Source organism: Pristiophorus japonicus, chromosome 17, assembly GCF_044704955.1.
Source record: "Pristiophorus japonicus isolate sPriJap1 chromosome 17, sPriJap1.hap1, whole genome shotgun sequence".
Lineage (NCBI taxonomy): Eukaryota > Metazoa > Chordata > Chondrichthyes > Pristiophoridae > Pristiophorus > Pristiophorus japonicus.
Window position 1 is genome coordinate 121,586,819 of NC_091993.1, and position 20,526 is coordinate 121,607,344.

Consider the following 20,526-nt stretch of genomic DNA (forward strand, 5'->3'; position numbering starts at 1 on the left):
TGGAAATCTTTTCAACATGTGTGGAACATGTGGAATAGACTTCTGTAAAGAATTTCATGTCATCAGTTGGAAGATTACCATTTAACTACTTTGAACCTGTATTTCTTGGTTTTACGCCCAGAACTTAATTTAAAGTAATTTATTTTTTTTGCAAACCCATAATTTAGAACCATGCATTCTTCTAGGCTATAGACCAAGAGCTGGAAAGTGGGATTAGGCTGAATAGCCCTTTGTCGGCTGGCTATAATGGGCCAAATGGCCTCCTTCTGTGCTGTAAATTTCTAGGGTTCGATCAGATCACCTCTCAGATGCCTCCATTCCAAGGTAAAATGCCCAATGTTTTCTAGTCTTCCATGACTCTGACCTCTACGGATCAGTCTCGTGGCACTGCCTTCAACACTTGATCGTCTTCATTGTTTCCTGCACCTCACAGCTCGAAGCTTGCTGCTAAGGAGGCAAATTGAGACCGATGCAGGCAGTGGGAGCTTGATCAGCAGATTTGGTCTCTTTATCCACAGGTACCAAGTACTGCTGGTGCAACATTTTTGGTGCCGAGGCCGATGAAAACTCCAGGTCAGAGCCTCCAGTTCTTTCTCGGGACTGATTGTTCTTCTGCTGTTTTGTGTTGTTCTGGTGTGCAGGTTAAGTGGAGTGCTCAATTCTTGCTGTCATGTGTAGAGAGCCTAAGGCAGCCAGTGCACAGTTTTAATCGAATCAACAGATACTCTAGGCACATATATAACCAGTAAATGGGAGAATGAGAGGAGAGCACCAGTAAATGTGAATTGCAAAAGAATATAAATGCAGAACTTGGGGGAGGGCACCAGTAAATAATTGGAGGGGGCTACTAGTAATAATGAAAAGTTCTGGTAGAGTAAATAAGGTGAACCTTTAAACTACTTGGTGGGAGGAGGGGGGGGGGAAAGAGAAACAAAAGGTGAGGGGGAATTTAAAAAGTCAAAGAGAAAGGAGAAGGCAATAGTGCAGGATAGCGATTGGGGTAATGATAACCAGAGTGTGACATGAAGGGACAGAGTGTACAAACATAAGAGTGCACCAGCAATTAGAGTCAGAGTAGGAAAAAATGGTAAAAAGACAAAATTAAAGGCTCTTTTATCTGAATGCACGCAGCATTCGTAACAAGATAAATGAGTTGACAGCACAAATAGAAATAAATGGGTATGATCTGATAGCCATTACAGAGATGTGGTTGCAAGGTGACCAAGGCTGGGAACTGAATATTCAGGGATATTTGACATTTCAGAAGGATAAGCAGAAAGGAAAAGGAGCTCTGTTAATATAGGATGAGAACAGTGCAGCAGTGAAAAATGATACTGGCTCAGAAAATCAAGATGTAGAATCAGTTTAGGTGGAGATAAGAAATAGTAAGGGAAAGAAGTCACTGGTGGGAGTAGTCTATAGGCCCCCCAACAGTAGTGTAGCTACTGTTGGGGGGGGGGGCCGGAGTATAAATCAACAAACAATGGGGGCTGGCAAGAAAGGTACTGCAATAATCATGGGTGATTTTAATCTTCATATAGATTGGACAAATCAAATTGGCAAAGGTAGCCTTGAGGACAAGTTCACAGAGTGTATTCAGGATGGTTTCTTAGAACAATACATTGTGGAACCAACCAGGGAGCAGGCTATTTTAGATCAGGTAATGTGTAACAAGATAGGATTAATTAATGATCGCATAGTAAAGGATCCTCCAGGAAAGAGTGATCATAGTATGTTAGAATTTCAAATTCAGTTTGAGGGTGAGAAACTGGGTCTGAAACTTGACTAAAGGGTAAGACGGTAGATAAGCAGTAGCAGACATTTAAGGAGGTATTTCATAACTCTCAGGAACTCCAGTGAGAAAGACAGACTCTGGACGCAGGATGAACCATCCGTGGCTAAATAAGGAGGTTAGAAATGGTATAAAATTGAAAGAAAAGGCATACAATGTTGTGAAGATTAGTGGTAGGCCAGAGGATTGGGAAATTTTTAGAAACCAGCAAAGGATGACTAAAAAAATAATGAAGAGGGAGAAGATTATGAGAGTAAACTTGCAAGAAATAAAAAACAAACAGTAAGAGGAAAGTAGCTAAAGTAAACGTTGGTCCCCTGGAGGATGAGACTGGGGAATTAATAATGGGAAACTGGGAAATAGAGTCTTTGAACAAATATTTTGTATCGGTCTTCACGGTAGAAGACACTAAAAGCATCCCAATAGATAATCAAGGGGGCGAAAGGGAGGAACTTAAAACAATCGAGAAAGTACTAGGCTAACTGGGGTATGGAGAGAAATCAGGAGTGGGGTACTGAAGTTGCATGATCAGCCATGATCATATTGAATGGTGGTGCAGGCTCAAAGGGCCGAATGGCCTACTCCTGCACCTATTTTCTATGTTTCTAATGGGACTAAAGGCGGACAAGTCCCCTGGACCTGCATCCTAGGGTCTTAAAAGGAGTGGCTGCAGAGATAGTGGATGCATTGGTGGTAATCTACCAAAATTCCCTGGAATTTGGAGAAATCCCAGCGGATTGGAAAACCGCAAATGTAACACCGCTATTCAAGAAAGGAGGGAGACAGAAAGCAGGAAACTATAGGCCAGTTAGCCTAATATCTGTCATTGGGAAAATGCTAGAATCTATTATTAAGGAAGTAGTAGCAGAATATTTAGAATACGATCAAGCAGAGTCAACATGGTGTTATGAAAGGGAAATCATATTTGACAAATTTACTGGAGTTCTTTGAGGATGTAACAAGCAGGGTGGATAAGGGGGAACCAGTGGATGTAGTGTATTTTGAATCCCAGAAGGCATTCGATAAGGTGCCACATAAAAAGTTACTGCACAAGATAAGAGCTCACAGGATTGGGGCAACATATTAGCATGGATAGAGGATTGGCTGACCAACAGAAAACAGAGAGTCAGGATAAATTAGACATTTTCAGGTTGGCAAACTGTAACTAGCGGGGTGCCACAGGGATCAATGCTGGGACCTCAACTATTTACAGTTTATATTGATGACTTGAATGAAGGCACTGAGTGTAATGCAGCCAAATTTGCTGATGATACAAAGATAGGTGGGAAAGCAAGTTATGTGGAGGACACAAAGAATCTGCAAAGGGATATAGACAGGCTAATGAGTGGGCAAAAAATTGGCAGATGGGAGTATAATGTAGGAAAATGTGAGGTGATCCACTTTTGGTAGGAAGAATAAAAAAGCAAATTATTATTTAAATGGAGACTACAAAATGCTGAGGGATCTGGGGGTCCTCGTACATGAAACACAAAAAGTTAGTATGCAGGTACAGCAAGTAATCAGGAAGGCAAATGGAATGTTGGCCTTTATTGCAAGGGGGATGGAATATAAAAGCAGAGAAGTCCTGCTACAATTGTACAGGGTATTGGAGGGACCACACCTGGAGTACTGCGTACAGCTTTGGTCTCCTTATTTAAGAAGGGATATACTTGCATTGGAGGCAGTTCAGAGAAGGTTCACTAGGTTGATTCCGGAGATGAAGGGGTTGTCTTATGAAGAAAGGTTGAGCAGGTTGGACCTATACTCATTGGAGTTTAGAAGAATGAGAGGTGATCTTATTGAAACATAATCTGAGGGGACTTGACAGGGTAGATGCAGAGAGGATGTTTCCCCTCGTGGGAGACTCTCGAACTAGGGGGCATAGTTTCAGAATAAGGGGTCACCCATTTAAAACGGAGATGAGGAGGAATTTATTCTCTGAGGGTCGTGAATCTTTGGAATTCTCTACCCGAGAGAGCTGTGGAGGCCGGGTCATTGAATATATTTAAGGTGGAGATAGACAGATTTTTGAACTACAGGGTTATAGGGAGCGGGCAGGAAAGTGGAGTTGAGGCCAAGGTATTGAATGGCGGAGCAAGCTCGAAGGACCAAATGGTCTACTCCTGCTCCTATTTCCTATGTTCTTATGAGAAGCGGTTTCCAGTGGCAGAAGGGTCGGTAACCAGAGGATACAGATTTAAGGTGATTGGCAAAAGAACCAGAGGCGACTTGAGGAAACTTAAAAAGAAAAATAAACGCAGCATAATGATTTGGAATGCACTGCCCGAAAGGGTGGTGGAAGCAGATTTAATAGTAACTTTCAAAAGGAAACTGGAGAGAAAAAAAATACAGGGGCTATGAGGAAAGAGCAGAGTAGTGAGATTAATTGAATAGATCTTTCAAAAAGTAGCACACTGGTCCAATGGTGGTGATGAATCTCTGGAATTCTCTACCCTAGAGGGCTATAGAGGCTCAATCTCCGAGTATATTCAAGACAGATTTTTGGATATTAAGGGGATCAAGGGATATAGGGATAGAGCAGGAAAGTGTTGAGGTAGAAGAATGGCCTACTCCTGTTCCTAATTCTTATGTTTTTATGGTCCAAATGGCCTTCTGTGCTGTATCACAGATACACATGACGTGGTTGAGGCGAGCTAGATAACCACCTGAGGGAGAAAGGAATAGAATATGCCGATAGGGTTAGATGAAGAGGCATGGGTGGAGGCTTGTGTTCGTGTGGAACATAAACACCGGCATGGGCTAGTTGAATCGAATGGTCTGTTTCTGAGCTGTAAATTTCAAAGGGGCAAGTTTGACTTGAATAGTTAACTCATTCCCTTCCACCTCCATGCAAAAGCAGGACCAGAAACTAGAGGGAGTGGATGGGGGAGGGAGAGGGAAAGAACAGGTACCAGGCAAGCTGCAGGAGCTCCCACCATGGTCCTTACCTGCGGGTGGCTCGGCCACTTCCGCCAGCTCCTTGCCCTTCACTGCTCCTTCCAAAGGCTGACCTCTGTCCCCTTTGAAGGCTTTCGACTTAATGAAATCTTTCTCTTTACCTTTCGTTCCTTTTGGCCGGCCCGCTTGCTTTTTCTTCGACTTGCCATCGCCCTTCACACCCAGCAGTGGGTGAACTTCTGCAGGAGAAAATAAACATGGCAGGTACTGTCACTGAGGGACCTTTATTTACATTACTGGTTCCGGCCCAGCCAGAAACAGAAAAGGACAGACTGAAAGAGCAAGGCGGAGAAACAAAAGTCAGTGACCTCAGGATGTCCAAAAGTGCTCAACAACTTAAAAAAAAATGTTCTCACCTTGCTAAGGTAGTTAGTTAACAGTACAGTATAAAAATCACTAAGCATAAGGCTCTCCTCTCACTCATAGATTTCATTGCATCGTTCACCACGTTAGTTAAGTTAAAGGCAAGTTAAAAAAATGTTTAAGTCTTTAGTCTTAGAGTTAAAAAGCCTTCTAGTGCACTTTGATCAATAATATATATTTGTACAGTCTAGCGAGTTAAAGTGCCTATAAAGAGGTGACTTTGTGGCAGCCAGAAATGGGCTGGTGGGTAGGAACATAGGAACAAGAGTAGGCCATTCAGCCCCTCAAGCCTGTTCCAACATTCTGCAACCTAACTCCATATACCTGCCTTTAGTGCATATCCCTTAATACCTTTGGTTAACAGAAAGCTATCAATCTCCAACTTAAAATGAATTGTTCTAGCATCAATTGTCATTTGCAGAAGAGAGTTCCCAACTTCTACCACCCTGCATGTGCTGAAGTGTTTCCTAATTTCACTCCTGAAAGGTTTGGCTCTAATTTTTAGAATATGCCCCCTAGTCCTAGAATCGCCAACCCGAATACTAGGCCCAAAGCCTGACCCCACAGGGAGACTGCAATCCAAGGACAGTTGAGGGGAACCATTCAAACAGAGAAGAAATACATGCAGTTACAAGACTTTTAAAATATTAGACACACACACAAAAATGGATATATTCAAGAGGGAGTTAGATATGGCCCTTACGGCTAAGGGGATCAAGGGGTATGGAGAGAAAGCAGGAAAGGGGTATGGAGAGAAAGCAGGAAAGGGGTACTGAGGGAATGATCAGCCATGATCTTATCGAATGGTGGTGCAGGCTCGAAGGGCCGAATGGCCTACTCCTGCACCTATTTTCTATGTTTCTATGAAGTCTTACAGTGTGGAAGGAGGCCATTCGGCCTATTATGCCTGCTCTTTGAAAGCGCTGTCCAATTAGTTCCACTCCCCATAAACCTGCAATTTTATTTCCTTTTCAAGTATATATCCAATTCCCTTTTGAAAATTATTATAAATTAAATTACTATTGAATCCGCTTCCACCACCCATTCAGGCAGTACGTGTAACATTAAAGAAATTAATAAAAAGCAAAGAGCTCTGCTTAAAAGCTCAGTCTGTTAATGTACTGCCCAATGTGGCACTGAACTGTACAACTAAAGTCCCAGGGAAATCCCGGGTCTCTCTTAAATTAGCTCTACAATTGTAGGACTACAATTTGAACCAACCATAACCCTTGGATGAGAGGGGAGCGGCGAGACTTAGTCAGCTTCCCACTGGTGATCACTAACCAGCGACTCCTGCGGGAATTGTGCCCTACTGAGAATGCAGGGAGCGTATCGGGTTCAGTCGCGATGTCCGCCACAGCTGAACATCCTGCTTTTGCACGCCCATTAAGAATAGCTGCTTGGATGAGGTATCGGAGCAGGGCTGGCACGCGTGGAATTACAATCCTGAGGAATCAGTGCCTTCAGAAGGAAGAAAAAAAAACTTGCATTTCTACAGCGCCGTTTACATCCTCCGGACATTCCAACGTGACTCATAGCCAATGAATTATTTTTGAAGTGTCGTCACCAATTGAGGGGAGGGACAAAAGGAATAAATTTGGTCAGCACGGAGAAAGTAAAGAAGGGGGAAAGCAAAGAGCTAGCAATATATAAAGCAAAATGCTTGTGATAACTGGTGTGATGAGCAACAAGTAAACCAATTACCATCAGACGGTACTCCTTGTAGCTCAATATTGGTCATCTTGGGTTTCTTCTTTGGTGGCTGTGATCCATCAGTGCAAGCCTGCCGCTTTTTCTCTGGGTTACTCAAGTCGTCAGTCCCGGAGTTCTGCCAAGACACAGAAGTGATTAAAAAGCCTCAAGATACAAGAGTACAATCTCACTCTGCGTTGAGTACATTTGGTTTACCAGTCTTGTTCACAGAGCCCTGCCAGGGTTAGTGATTAATATGGTTATCATAGCGCAAATTCAGATCATATATTCTATTGCTTCCCCTCCCCTGTTTACGATAAATAAAGTAGGCCCACACAAAATATTTATTTCCTAATTATGCCAGTGAAATGTCTTGAGATATTTTGTTACATAAAAGGCACTATATAAATATAAGATTTAAAGACTTGCATTTATATAGCGCCTTTCACAACCTCAGAATGACTCAAAGCACATTACAGCCAATTAAGTACTTTTTGAAGTCTAGTCACTGTAGGAAATGCAGCAGCTAATTTGCACACAGCACACTCCCACAAACAGCAATACCACAATGACCATATCATCTGTTTTAGGTGTTGCTTGAGAGATAAATATTGGCCAGGATACCGGGGAGAACTCCCCCGCTGTGCATTCTTTTAGGTTCAGCTGACGGGGCAAGTGGGGCCTCAGATTAACAACTCATCCAGAAGACTTTAAGCAGAAAAATGAATCCATAGACTGTTGTGGTGGTGGTGGTGGTGGTGAAGGGAAGGAAGGGGCGAAATAGAATTTGCTGGATGAAAAAAAAAGACCATGGCCCATTTTAGTTCACCTCCTGCCAGCCTGGTAGTTGCACAATAATGGAGGTGCTAGCCAATCACAGCGATCAATCTCTATCAATCAGTGCGCCTACACCAGACCCAGACATGAGGTGAGGAAAACCCCCCAGTGGGGGAAGAGCTTTGGGAACCATAGGTCACCTGTTCTTCCCGAGCACACTACTCTCACCACACGTCATGTCTCAAATTGCTCATTTACTGGATCACAAACCATTGCAAGACAATGTTTAACACTGCATATATGTTGGAAACCTACATTGCTGGTACCACCCTCAAATGCAACACAAGAAGTCGGGCTATTGAAACTGCTCCCTACCACCAATAAAGTAGCTATATGACGACATAGACTTCACTTATTGAATAACTATTCATTCCACCCTCCTCCGCTCCGACCCGCCCCCCCGACCCACCCCCCCCCCCACCCCCACCACCACTACCCTGTAATTTATTTTGGCCCTGTGCAGCCATTTAAAATACTGTGCATCCGTAGTTCTTACATTGAAAAGCCGGCTGCGAGGGTTCCCTAGAGCTCTGTGCGGCCCTGCTGCTTACAGGGAACATTGCCCACCTCCCCTTCAAACCACTGAGTTGTGGTGTTATTCCCAAATCTTACCTGTACTGCTTCAGGGGGAGGTCCATAAGGATTCTCTTCAGGATCTTCTACTTCCGGAGATATTGGGAGGTAGAGCAGGGCTTTGCAGTCTTCAAACTCTTCATCGCTGCAGTAAAACAAAGAATGCGGCGCATGAAACCACAGACGTCGCCCCAAGTTACCAGCCGCTGTATTCACGTGGAGAAAGCAGCTCTCTCCGGCTGGGTTTCCAGAAGTGCTGGGGACACACAGATTGAGCAGAATCCTGCCTTGCTCAAGGGCCAATGGTCTGTGTGGCTACTCAATGGGCCAGCGCACTCCAGCCTGAATTCAACTGCAGATGCCTTGTCCCTAGGAAGGTTTGAAGATAAATATACACTATTTTCAAAACCTGTGAGGGTACCAGTTCTTGCTGAGATACTGGTCAACAGGCAGCAGCAGCCCTCAAGCTCCTCGCCCAAGTGTTGGACCATGGAAGGCATTACACCAGAAACCAAGCCAGTACTCACACTGTCCAAGAGAAATCACTAGATAACAACCAAGAGCGAGAACCCTTGTTCATTCCCCCTCTCTAGCCCAAGGTGACGTGGACAGTTCCAGTCCCCCCATTACGACCCTCTGACAATCTAATCTGAGCCCGAGACATTCTGGTCTTAATATCTATTTCACAATGTTGTGCGTTCACGCTTGCTAGCATGGTGCATAATCACGAAGTGTATCCACTCGAGAGAATTTAATAGTGCATTAATGATAGAACAGTACTTCTGTTTTGGAGAAGCCATCACTTTTTTGTGATAAAGAGTACTGTCCATAGCAAACATCCTGCAACTCCCCAGCATATAGCACTGTGGGAGCAACTCCACCACACGGGCTCTAGCAGTTCAAGTAGAACGCTCACCACAACCTGCTCAGGGCCACTAGGAACGGGCAATAAATGACACCCACATCCAGAGAATAAATTTTTTTAAATTCTAGCAAAATGTCAGGAGGGAGGAAGAGGGCAATTTGAAGTTGAAATGGGGTTTCTGACACACTTCCGGTGAAGTAATGCATCAGCTGAGAGGAATTTCCCCGGCCTTGGAATCAAAGCTGATTCACTTCTCCAATAAACAGCTGATATTAGTTATTTACCTGCTACAGAAAGCAGCGATAGGGTCCACGGACGTGACATCAACCTCTTCATCCTCTGCTGCATCGCCACCTAAAAGTATTTCACACAGGAATAGATCAAAGATTGTTTAAAAAAAATCAGATGTGGACTTTAAGTACACAAGAGAATGGGGCAAAGCAGGAAAGCACTTCATCGCTATGGCAGCACAATGTACCCATGAAGGAAACACAGCCCTTAATGGCCGAAAACAGCACGATTCATAGTGTATCTTTTATGGGCTGGCAGATGTTAAGAACTTAAAATAGCTTTCAGTGAGCTTTATTAAGAGCGTTGCTTTGTATCTAAAATACATGACATGAATATTTCTTTGAGGCATCTATATTTCAATGGAGACTATCTAGTTCAAATTGTTTCCTGGAACAGCATATATTCAGAATTTCCTCATGTATTTGAGAAGTTAACGCGTGCAAGCTGAAGACTCACACCAGACACTCAAGACTGTTCTCGAAGCCAAGTTAACAATAGCTTGTATTTATATAGCGCATTTAACGTACTGAAATGCCCCAAGGCGCTTCACAGGGGTATTATGAGATTTAAAAATTTGACACCGATCCGCATAAAGAGATATTAGCGCAGGTGACCAAAGAGGTAAGTTTTAAGGAGTGTCTTGAAGGAGAAAAGAAAGGTAAGAGAGGCGGAGAGGTTTAGGCAGGGAGTTTCAGAGCTTGGGGCCCAGGCAACAGAAGGCACGGCCACCGATGGTTGAGTGATTAGAATCAGGGATGCTCAAGAGGGCAGAATTAGAGGAGTGCAGACATCTCGGGGGGTTGTGGGGCTGGAGGAGATTACAGAGATAGGGAGGGGTGAGGCCATGGAGGGATTTGAAAATAAGGATGAGAATTTTGAAATCGAGGCATTGCTTAACCGGAAGCCAATGTAGGTCAGCAAGCACAGGGGGTGATGGGTGAGCGGGACTTGTTGCGAGTTAGGACACGGGCAGCCGAGTTTTAGGTCACCTCTAGTTTACGTAGGGTAGAATGTGGGAGGCCAGCCAGGGGTGCGTTGGAATAGTCAAGTCTAGAGGTAACAAAGGCATGGATGAGGGCTTCAGCAGTAGATGAACTGAGGCAAGGGCGGAAACGGGCGATGTTACGGAGGTGGAAATAGGTGGTCTTAGTCATGCTGTGAATAGGTGGTCGAAAGTTCATTTCAGGGTCAAATATGACACCAAGGTTCAGCCTCAGGCAGAAGTTGGGGAGAGGGATGGAGTCAGTGACTAGGGAACGGAGTTTATGACAGGAACCGAAAACAATGGCTTCGGTCTTCCCAATATTGAATTGGAAAAAACCTCTGCTCATCCAGAATTGGTTGTCAGACAAGCAGTCTGACAATTTAGAGATGAGGAGGGGTCGTGATAAGTGGTAGTGAGGTAGAGCTGGGTGTCATCAGCGTACATGTGGAAACTGACGCTGTGTCCTCGGATGATGTCGCCGAGGGGTAACATGTAGATGAGAAATAGGAGGGGGCCAAGGATAGATCCTTGGGGGACACCAGAGGTAACGATGCGGGGGCGGGAAGAGAAGCCGTTGCAGGTGATTCTCTGGCTACAATTAGACCGTTAAGAATGGAACCAGGCGAGTGCAGTCCCACCCATCTGGACAACTATGGAGCAGCGTTGGAGAAGGATAGAGTGGTCAACCGCAAAGGCTGCAGCAAGGAGGAGGGATAGTTTGCCTTTGTCACAGTCACAAAGGATGTCATTTGTGACTTTGACGAGAGCCGTTTTGGTACTGTGACAGGCGCGGAAACCAGATCGAAGGGATTCAAACATGAAGCTGCGGGAAAGAGGGGCACGGATTTCGGATGAGACAACACGTTTGAGAGGAAAGGGAGGTTGGAGAAGGGGCTGCAGTTTGCAAGGACAGAGGGGTTGAGGGTTGGTTTCTTGAGGAGAGGGGCAACGACGGCAAATTTGAGGGAGGAAGAGACAGTACCCGAGGAGAGAGAACCGGTAACAACGCCGGCTAACATGGGAGCCACAAAAGGAAGTTGAGTGGTCAGCAGTTTGGTGGGAATAGGGTCAAGGGAGCAGGAAGTGGGTCTCATGGACAGGATGAGCTCGGAAAGGTCATGAGAGGAGATCAGAGAGAAACTGGAGAAAGATGTGAGGTCAGGGCTAGGGCAGGGATCTTCGTAAGAGGAAGGTTGGCCCGGTGGGCTAGGGGAAGGAAGGGAAGAGGCAGAGGCGGCTGAACGGATGGTCTCAATCTTAGAGACAAAAAAGTCCATGAGTTCCTCACACTTGAGGGTGGAGACTGGGGAGGGCTTTAAAAAGACGGTTAAGCAGTGGAGAATAGAAGCTAGTAAAGTACACCAATAAATCAAACAAAACACCATTAATACCAGTCTCTCAGCTGGACCAGCAATGTGGTCAGTAATACCCACGCGCCAAAACTAAAATTGACAGGCATTTCTTACCAGTCTGCTCTGGCTCGCTTTTATCTTCATCTTCAATATCAAACTCAGATTCTCTCTCTTCATATTCAACATTCTCGTCTAACTCTTTGAAGTCTGGAGCAAATGCACTCCAGTTTTCCTAAGAGAGAAGCAACCACATTGGTCAAACAGGCTCCACTTGGAATACTGAACTCCTGAATACTGAGATAAAGGCTTATTTGCTTGTGCGCATAAAGGAAGATTGAAATCTGTATCTGGGAAAAATAGAAGGGAGGGAAGAAGGGAAAGAGAAGGAAACATCCTCTTCATAGTTGGGCATGCCATCCTTTTAATAGTGGGACAGATTCACCCCATTTTCTAATCATCCCCCATTCACGCCATTTTCACTGGTCTCCAATGCAGGGCAGTCTAGACCTGCAGACAGTTCTCAAACACAAGTCAGACTGTCAGTCATAGAAACATAGAAAATAGGTGCAGGAGCAGGCCATTCAGCCCTTCTAGCCTGCACCGCCAGTCAATGAGTTCATGGCTGAACATGAAACTTCAGTACCCCCTTCCTGCTTTCACGCCATACCCCTTGATCCCCCGAGTAGTAAGGACTTCATCTAACTCCCTTTTGAATATATTTAGTGAATTGGCCTCAACTACTTTCTGTGGTAGAGAATTCCACAGGTTCACCACTCTCTGGGTGAAGAAGTTTCTCCTCATCTCGGTCCTAAATGGCTTACCCCTTATCCTTAGACTGTGACCCCTGGTTCTGGACTTCCCCAACATTGGGAACATTCTTCCTGCATCCAACCTGTCCAAACCCGTCAGAATTTTAAACGTTTCTATGAGGTCCCCTCTCACTCTTCTGAACTTCAGTGAATACAAGCCCAGTTGATCCAGTCTTTCTTGATAGGTCAGTCCCACCATCCCGGGAATCAGTCTGGTGAATCTTCGCTGCACTCCCTCAATAGCAAGAATGTCCTTCCTCAAGTTAGGAGACCAAAACTGTACACAATATTCCAGGTGTGGCCTCACCAAGGCCCTGTACAACTGTAGCAACACCTCCCTGCCCCTGTACTCAGATCCCCTCGCTATAAAGGCCAACATGCCATTTGCTTTCTTAACCGCCTGCTGTACCTGCATGCCAACCTTCAATGACTGATGTACCATGACACCCAGGTCTCGTTGCACCTTCCCTTTTCCTAATCTGTCACCATTCAGATAATAGTCTGTCTCTCTGTTTTTACCACCAAAGTGGATAACCTCACATTTATCCACATTATACTTCATCTGCCACGCATTTGCCCACTCACCTAACCTATCCAAGTCACTCTGCAGCCTCATAGCATCCTCCTCGCAGCTCACACTGCCACCCAACTTAGTGTCATCCGCAAATTTGGAGAGACTACATTTAATCCCCTCGTCTAAATCATTAATGTAAACAGCTGGGGCCCCAGCACAGAATCTTGCGGTACCCCACTAGTCACTGCCTGCCATTCTGAAAAGTACCCATTTACTCCTACTCTTTGCTACCTGTCTGACAACCAGTTCTCAATCCACGTCAGCACACTACCCCCAATCCCATGTGCTTTAACTATGCACATTAATCTCCTGTGTGGGACCTTGTCGAAAGCCTTCTGAAAGTCCAAATATACCACATCAACTGGTTCTCCTTTGTCCACTTTACTGGAAACATCCTCAAAAAATTCCAGAAGATTTGTCAAGCATGATCTCCCTTTCACAAATCCATGCTGACTTGGACCTATCATGTCACCATTTTCCAAATGCGCTGCTATGACATCCTTAATAATTGATTCCATCATTTTACCCATTACTGAGGTCAGGCTGACCGGTCTATAATTCGCTGCTTTCTCTCTCCCTCATTTTTTAAAAAGTGGGGTTACATTGGCTACCCTCCACTCGATAGGAACTGATCCAGAGTCAATGGAATGTTGGAAAATGACTGTCAATGCATCCGCTATTTCCAAGGCCACCTCCTTAAATACTCTGGGATGCAGTCCATCAGGACCTGGGGATTTATCGGCCTTCAATCCCATCAATTTCCCCAACACAATTTCCCGACTAATAAAGATTTCCCTCAGTTCCTCCTCCTTACTAGACCCTCTGACCCCTTTTATATCTGGAAGGTTGTTTGTGTCCTCCTTAGTGAATACTGAACCAAAGTACTTGTTCAATTGGTCTGCCATTTCATTGTTCCCCGTTATGACTTCCCCTGATTCTGACTGCAGGGGACCTACGTTTGTCTTTACTAACCTTTTTCTCTTTACATACCTATAGAAACTTTTGCAATCCGCCTTAATGTTCCCTGCAAGCTTCTTCTCGTACTCCATTTTCCCTGCCCTAATCAAACCCTTTGTCCTCCTCTGCCGAGTTCTAAATTTCTCCCAGTCCCCAGGTTCGCTGCTATTTCTGGCCAATTTGTATGCCACTTCCTTGGCTTTAATACTATCCCTGATTTCCCTAGATAGCCACGGTTGAGCCACCTTCCCTTTTTTATTTTTACGCCAGAATGTACAATTGTTGTAATTCATCCATGCGGTCTCTAAATGTCTGCCATTGCCCATCCACAGTCAACCCCTTAAGTATCATTCGCCAATCTATCCTAGCCAATTCACGCCTCATACCCAAAGTTACCCTTCTTTAAGTTCTGGACCATGGACTCTGAATTAACTGTTTCGTTCTCCATCCTAATGCAGAATTCCACCATATTATGGTTACTCTTATTCAAGGGGCCTCGCACAATGAGATTGTTAATTAATCCTCTCTCATTACACAACACCCAGTCTAAGATGGCCTCCCCCCTAGTTGGTTCCTCGACATATTGGTCTAGAAAACCATCTCTTATGCACTCCAGGAAATCCTCCTCCACCGTATTGCTTCCAGTTTGGCTAGCCCAATCTATGTGCATATTAAAGTCACCCATTATAACTGCTGTACCTTTATCGCATGCACTCCTAATTCCCTGTTTGATGCCCTTCCCAACATCACTACTACTGTTTGGAGGTCTGTACACAACTCCCACTAACGTTTTTTGCCCTTTAGTGTTCTGCAGCTGTACCCATATAGATTCCACATCATCCAAGCTAATGTCTTTCCTAACTATTGCATTAATCTCCTCTTTAACCAGCAATGCTACCCCACCTCCTTTTCCTTTTATTCTATCCTTCCTGAATGTTGAATACCCCTGGATGTTGAGTTCCCAGCCCTCATCATCCTGGAGCCACGTCTCCGTAATCCCAATCACATCATATTTGTTAACATCTATTTGCACAGTTAATTCATCCACCTTATTGCGGATACTCCTTGCATTAAGACACAAAGCCTTCAGGCTTGCTTTTTTAACACCCTTTGTCCTTTTAGAATTTTGCTGTACAGTGGCCCTTTTTGTTCTTTGCCTTGGGTTTCTCTGCCCTCCACTTTTCCTCATCTCCTTTCTGTCTTTTGCTTTTGCCTCATTTATCAGTCCTTTATCAGCCTGCCAGCAGACACATGCTTTAGTTGGAAGGAAGGAATCTCTCTCCTCACCTTTTTTACACCTTTAACTAGGCCTAAGAATGCAGGATAAAAATACTGCAGCTGCTGGAAATCTGAAATAGAAACAGAGAATACTCAGCAGGTCATCGACCTGAAACGTTAACTCTGTTTCTCTCTCCCCACAGAGGCTGCCTGACCTGCTGAGTATTTCCAGCATTTTCTATTTCTAAGAATGTAGGGGCTGGATTTGCTGGTCCTTTGCGTTCCGGATTTCTCCCCGGATCGGGGTGAAAGGCGGCATCCCCGCGCCCCGTCGCGATCCTCCCATCGTTTTGCGGCGGCACTGAGTAGCACCGCCGGGAAGAGCTGCACCGGGTGTTCAATGCCTCTCGTTGCGACTTTTCCCTGACCCATCCCCCCTCCCGGAAGTACGCCCGCAATGACTGCCTGGGAAATCAGTGCAGTGCAGCATAGCCGGCGGCGGCAGAGAGGAAGATAAAGTACTCCGAAGGTAAGTGCGAGTGTTTGTTCTTTTAATTTTTTTTTACTGATTTGTGTTGTGGTAGCGGGGGCAATGTTTTGGAAATGTTTGTGTATTTTTTTAAGGTTTCCACCCCTACTTCCCCCCACACCACCCCCCAGGCCTCTCTCGGAGCGCACATGGCCCGGCAGTTTAGTTCACGAGTTTCCCATCCTTGCGCCACGAAAAGTGTACAACGCCTCCCTTCCTGCTGCGCCCCCTGACGTAGGGCCCAGATGCCGAAACGTCCTCATCAAAGCACAAACTATTTCCGGTCAATAACTTTCCCACCTCGCCTCCGTTTTCGCCCTGAAAACAGAAATGACTAAAATCCAGCCCTCGGGGTTCAAAACCAGGGGAACCTATTCTCAGATTATAGCTGCTGCCTCACCCATATCCTCTCCTCAGAGGAATCAGAATCGGAGGCTATGACATCCCTAACAAGCCACTTTCAGACACTCCAGAGTGGCTGGTATTGGCTGCGGCCTGGGATTTGGTTATTCTCCTGACTAATCATCCAAAGAATGATGCGTGCCAGAGTGAGCCAGCAAGGGGGCTGGTGGAACACTTCTTTTTAAATATATACTTAAATAATTTGCACAATTGCTTTTTTAATCGCTCCCCTTCTGCTGAAAACACTGATTCGTGCTAGGATTCTGCAGCCACGTGACATCCTCTCGTGCCTCACCCCAATGACCATTCCACACATGGGAGTCCAGACACCAAGTGTGGGCGGCTCATTCAACTAGAGCGTGCTGCACAGTTGTGTACAGTTCTATCTTCACCCGACGCATGCACAGCAGTCAGGAACCAGATCCCCGGAGCTGTGTCTGTCATCTGGCAATAGTCATTTGGATGGATCATCCTACAGATCCTTGATCAGTGGATGTGGTGTATTTGGACTTTCAAAAGGCTTTTGACAAGGTCCCACACAAGAGATTGGTGTGCAAAATCGAAGCACATGGTATTGGGGGTAATATACTGACGTGGATAGAGAACTGGTTGGCAGAAAAAAAGCAGAGAGTCGGGATAAACGGGTCCTTTTCAGAATGGCAGGCAGTGACTAGTGGAGTGCCACAGGGCTCAGTGCTGGGACCCCGGCTATTTACAATATATATCAATGATTTAGATGAAGGAATTGAGTGTAATATCTCCAAGTTTGCAGATGACACTAAGCTGGGTGGCAGTGTGAGCTGTGAGGGGGATGCTAGGAGGTTGCAGGGTGACTTGGACAGGTTAGGTGAGTGGGCAAATGCATGGCAGATGCAGTATAATGTGGATAAATGTGAGGTTATCCACTTTGGGGGCAAAAACGCGAAGACAGAATACTATCTGAATGGCGGCAGATCAGGAAAAGGGGAGGTGCAACGAGACCTGGGTGTCATGGTTCATCAGTCATTGAAAGTTGGCATACAGATACAGCAGGCGGCGAAGTAGTCAAATGGTATGTTGGCCTTCATAGCTAGGGGATTTGAGTATAGGAGCAGGGAAGTCTTACTGCAGTTGTACAGGGTCTTGGTGAGGCCTCACCTGGAATATTGTGTTCAGTTTTGGTCTCCTAATCTGAGGAAGGACGTTCTTGCTATTGAGGGAGTGCAGCGAAGGTTCACCAGACTGAATCCCGGGATGGTGGGACTGACATATGAGGAGAGACTGGATCAACTGGGCCTTTATACATTGGAGTTTAGAAGGATGAGAGGGGACCTCAGAAACATATAAAATTCTGATGAGATTGGACAGGTTAGATGCAGGAAGAATGTTCCCGATGTTGGGGAAGACCAGAACCAGGGGACACAGTCTAAGGATAAGGGGTAAGCCATTTAGGACCGAGATGAGGAGAAACTTCTTCACCCAGAGAGTTGTTAACCTGTGGAATTCCCTGCCGCAGAGAGTTGTTGATGCCAGTTCATTGGATATATTCAAGAGGGAGTTAGATATGGCCCTTACAGCTAAGGTGATCAAGGGGTATGGAGAGAAAGCAGGAAAGGGGTACTGAGGGAATGATCAGCCATGATCTTATTGAATGGCGGTGCAGGCTCGAAGGGCCGAATGGCCGACTCCTGCACCTATTTTCTATGTTTCCACGAAGTTAAAGTTATCCCCGGCACTTACCACTTGATTCTGAGCCCAAATGGACACGACCCCACTGGATATCGAAGCTATGATCGGTCGGACAGGGTGCCACTAAAACAGAGATTTTAAAAAGGGGAAGAAAAAAATAATTATGACTATGCTTCACTTTGCGTCTTAACTGTAAGCACGTCTGAACTGCTGAGTGAAATAATAACGTGAGAATATAATAGAGAAATGTCTCTTTTTTTTAAATCAACTAATTATTATCTATTCCAGAATTTAATTAAGAGTCAAACACATTTAGATAATATGGGATAACTAGAAATTTTAATTGTTTACAGAACACACTGCCTACCACTGTTGAAACACACATTGAGGATCTGACTGGAGCAAGTGCCCTCAGCTCAGAAGCAACAGCTCTTGCAACCTACTTTCCAGAACCACAATCAGCTCCTCTATAAGGTGTCGTGCAGTTAACCAATATAAAAATCTCCAGCTTTACTCCCACTAAGCTGATGGACTTGGATGGAGTTGGGTTGGAGGAGGCGCGTGTGGAGCATAAACACTGGCAAAGACCAGTTGGGCCGATTGGTCCCCTACTGTGCTGTAAATTCTATGCAAGTCTGAAACATTTCTAAATTCAATACCCGTTTTCTGTCGAAACTGGTGCATGCCCTGTGGCACTGCTGGTGGGCAGAAGCACCGAGCCCCAGGAGCAAGTGGGTGGGCGCGAATGTGGTAGGGCAGAGAGGAAATAGATGGCCAAGGCTTGCCGAGGACCGGGGGTGGTCGTGAACAAGGCAGCAGCGGATGGGCAAATAGCAAAGTCTGAAGCTCAGAGAAGCAAAGGCTGGGGCCGAGTTAGAGCAGGGAACACGAGACTGCCTCGGACCGAGGCTAGTTGAGGTGCAGAGGTTTGGGAGGTAGGACTGGAGCTGGGGGTGGGGGAAGAGCAGGTAGCAGCCAAGAGATGAGGCATGACAGAGAACTTTTAAGTGGCACAAGGAACGGGTTTGGCCTTTAGTGCTGCTGGTGTCAGGAACTTGCTGGCAATTGTTAGTTAAGCTACAATTTTCCTCTTTCTAGATTTGCTGGTATGTGAATGTGGCCAACAAAAAGCTTCATTTCATAGTCTGATTGATTCCCAGTTTTCTGCAATAGAAACAACCAGAAAGCTTGTACTCGGGGCTTCAGACACACATGAAAAAAAGATCAAAGATGGCACAGCTGTTCTAGGTTTGAGTGCAGGGGCTGACAACAAAGACTTGCATTTCTGTAGCGCCTTTCACGACCACTAGACGTTCCAAAATGCTTTACAGCTAATGAAGTACTTTTGGAGTAGAGTCACTGTTGTAATGTAGAAAACGCGGCAGCCAATTTGCCCATAGCAAGTTCTCACAAACAGTAATGTGATAATGACCAGATAATCTGTTTCAGTGATGTTGATTGAGGGATTAATATTGACCAGGACACCGGTGATAACTCCTCTGCTCTCTTCAAAATAGTGCCATGGGATCTTTTTATATCCACCCGAGAGGGCAGACAGGACCTCATTTTGATGCCTCATCCCGAAAGACGGCATCTCCAACAGTGCAGCACTCCTTCAGTACTGCACTGGAGTGTCATTCTAGATTTTTGTGCTCAAGTGGGGCTTGAACCCGCAACCATTTGACTCAGGGCGAAGGTGCTACCCACTGATCACCGGCTGACACAAATAGCCAAAATAACCCCACATTAAATGGCCAGAATCCCCCACCCTCAAATCCAAAATTTAACCAAGGCGTACGGGATAGTGCAAGGTGGAGAATGAGGTGGAAGATCATTACTGAATGGCAGAAGCAGGCTCAAATGGCCTACTCCTGCTCCTATTTCTTATGTTTTTGAGTGTGCGAGAACCCCGAGGGTTACTCAACTGGAATCAGAAGAGGATGTTCTGGCAGCAACCCAGTAATTTGAAGTCTAATAGCAATTAAGATGGCGACAAAACTAATCAGCCACAAATGGTCACTTACAGCTACATCCAGCAAGAGCTCTCCCCGTGTGCCGTGCAGAATCTTCACCAGGTTCCCTATGCTCTTCTCCCAGATGTAAAGTGCATGTTGCCGTGCCGAACCGGCGCAGATGTACTCCCCATCACCAGAGAAGCAACACTTCTTCCAGGGTGTCCTGAGATGGAGATAAACAAACAGGTCATACATATATATAAAAAAAACACCTCACACAAAAATGGAAAGAACCACTTTATCTGTTATTCTCGTGTACACGTCCTATACGTCAAAGATAAAAACCTACAAGAAGTTGCAGATTATACAGGTTCTACCTCTGTAGTCCGCGACTCTCTAATCCGGAAACATCCTCTGTTCAGTGAGGAGTGATTGTAGACAACGACTAAATGCTGCGCAGTGGCCTTCGACGCACCGCATGCGCAGAACACTTCCGGGGCGTTGGTCCCAAACGCGTCACACCCTGCGACTGGATTGAATAGATTTACGCATGCGCACAAACAATGCGCAAATCCAGCTTTGGGGTCAGGACCCGACAGCCGCCTCCATCTTGTTTCGAACTATCTGGAGCTGGGGATTGGGGGGGGGGGGGGGGGGGGGGCAGGGGAGACACGACCTTAAAAAAAAAAGAGTAGCAAACCAGCAC

At 45.5% G+C, this 20,526-nt stretch overlaps 1 protein-coding gene across 2 annotated transcripts in view; it reads right to left on the reverse strand.

Annotated features, from left to right (window-relative positions):
• Positions 1–20,526, reverse strand: part of rbbp5 (retinoblastoma binding protein 5) — a 51,315-nt gene that overhangs the window by 6,047 nt on the left and 24,742 nt on the right. Inside the window, exons 8-14 of one of the 2 annotated variants that reach the window (XM_070859234.1) lie at positions 19,890–20,043; positions 17,917–17,988; positions 11,823–11,940; positions 9,365–9,434; positions 8,255–8,360; positions 6,818–6,941; positions 4,852–4,929 (exon numbers count right to left, since the gene is read on the reverse strand). In XM_070859234.1, the coding sequence (XP_070715335.1) occupies positions 4,852–4,929; positions 6,818–6,941; positions 8,255–8,360; positions 9,365–9,434; positions 11,823–11,940; positions 17,917–17,988; positions 19,890–20,043 (722 nt within the window). Of the gene's footprint in view, positions 1–4,740; positions 4,930–6,817; positions 6,942–8,254; positions 8,361–9,364; positions 9,435–11,822; positions 11,941–17,916; positions 17,989–19,889; positions 20,044–20,526 lie in introns of both variants that reach the window. The other variant, XM_070859233.1, reaches the window with a different exon arrangement.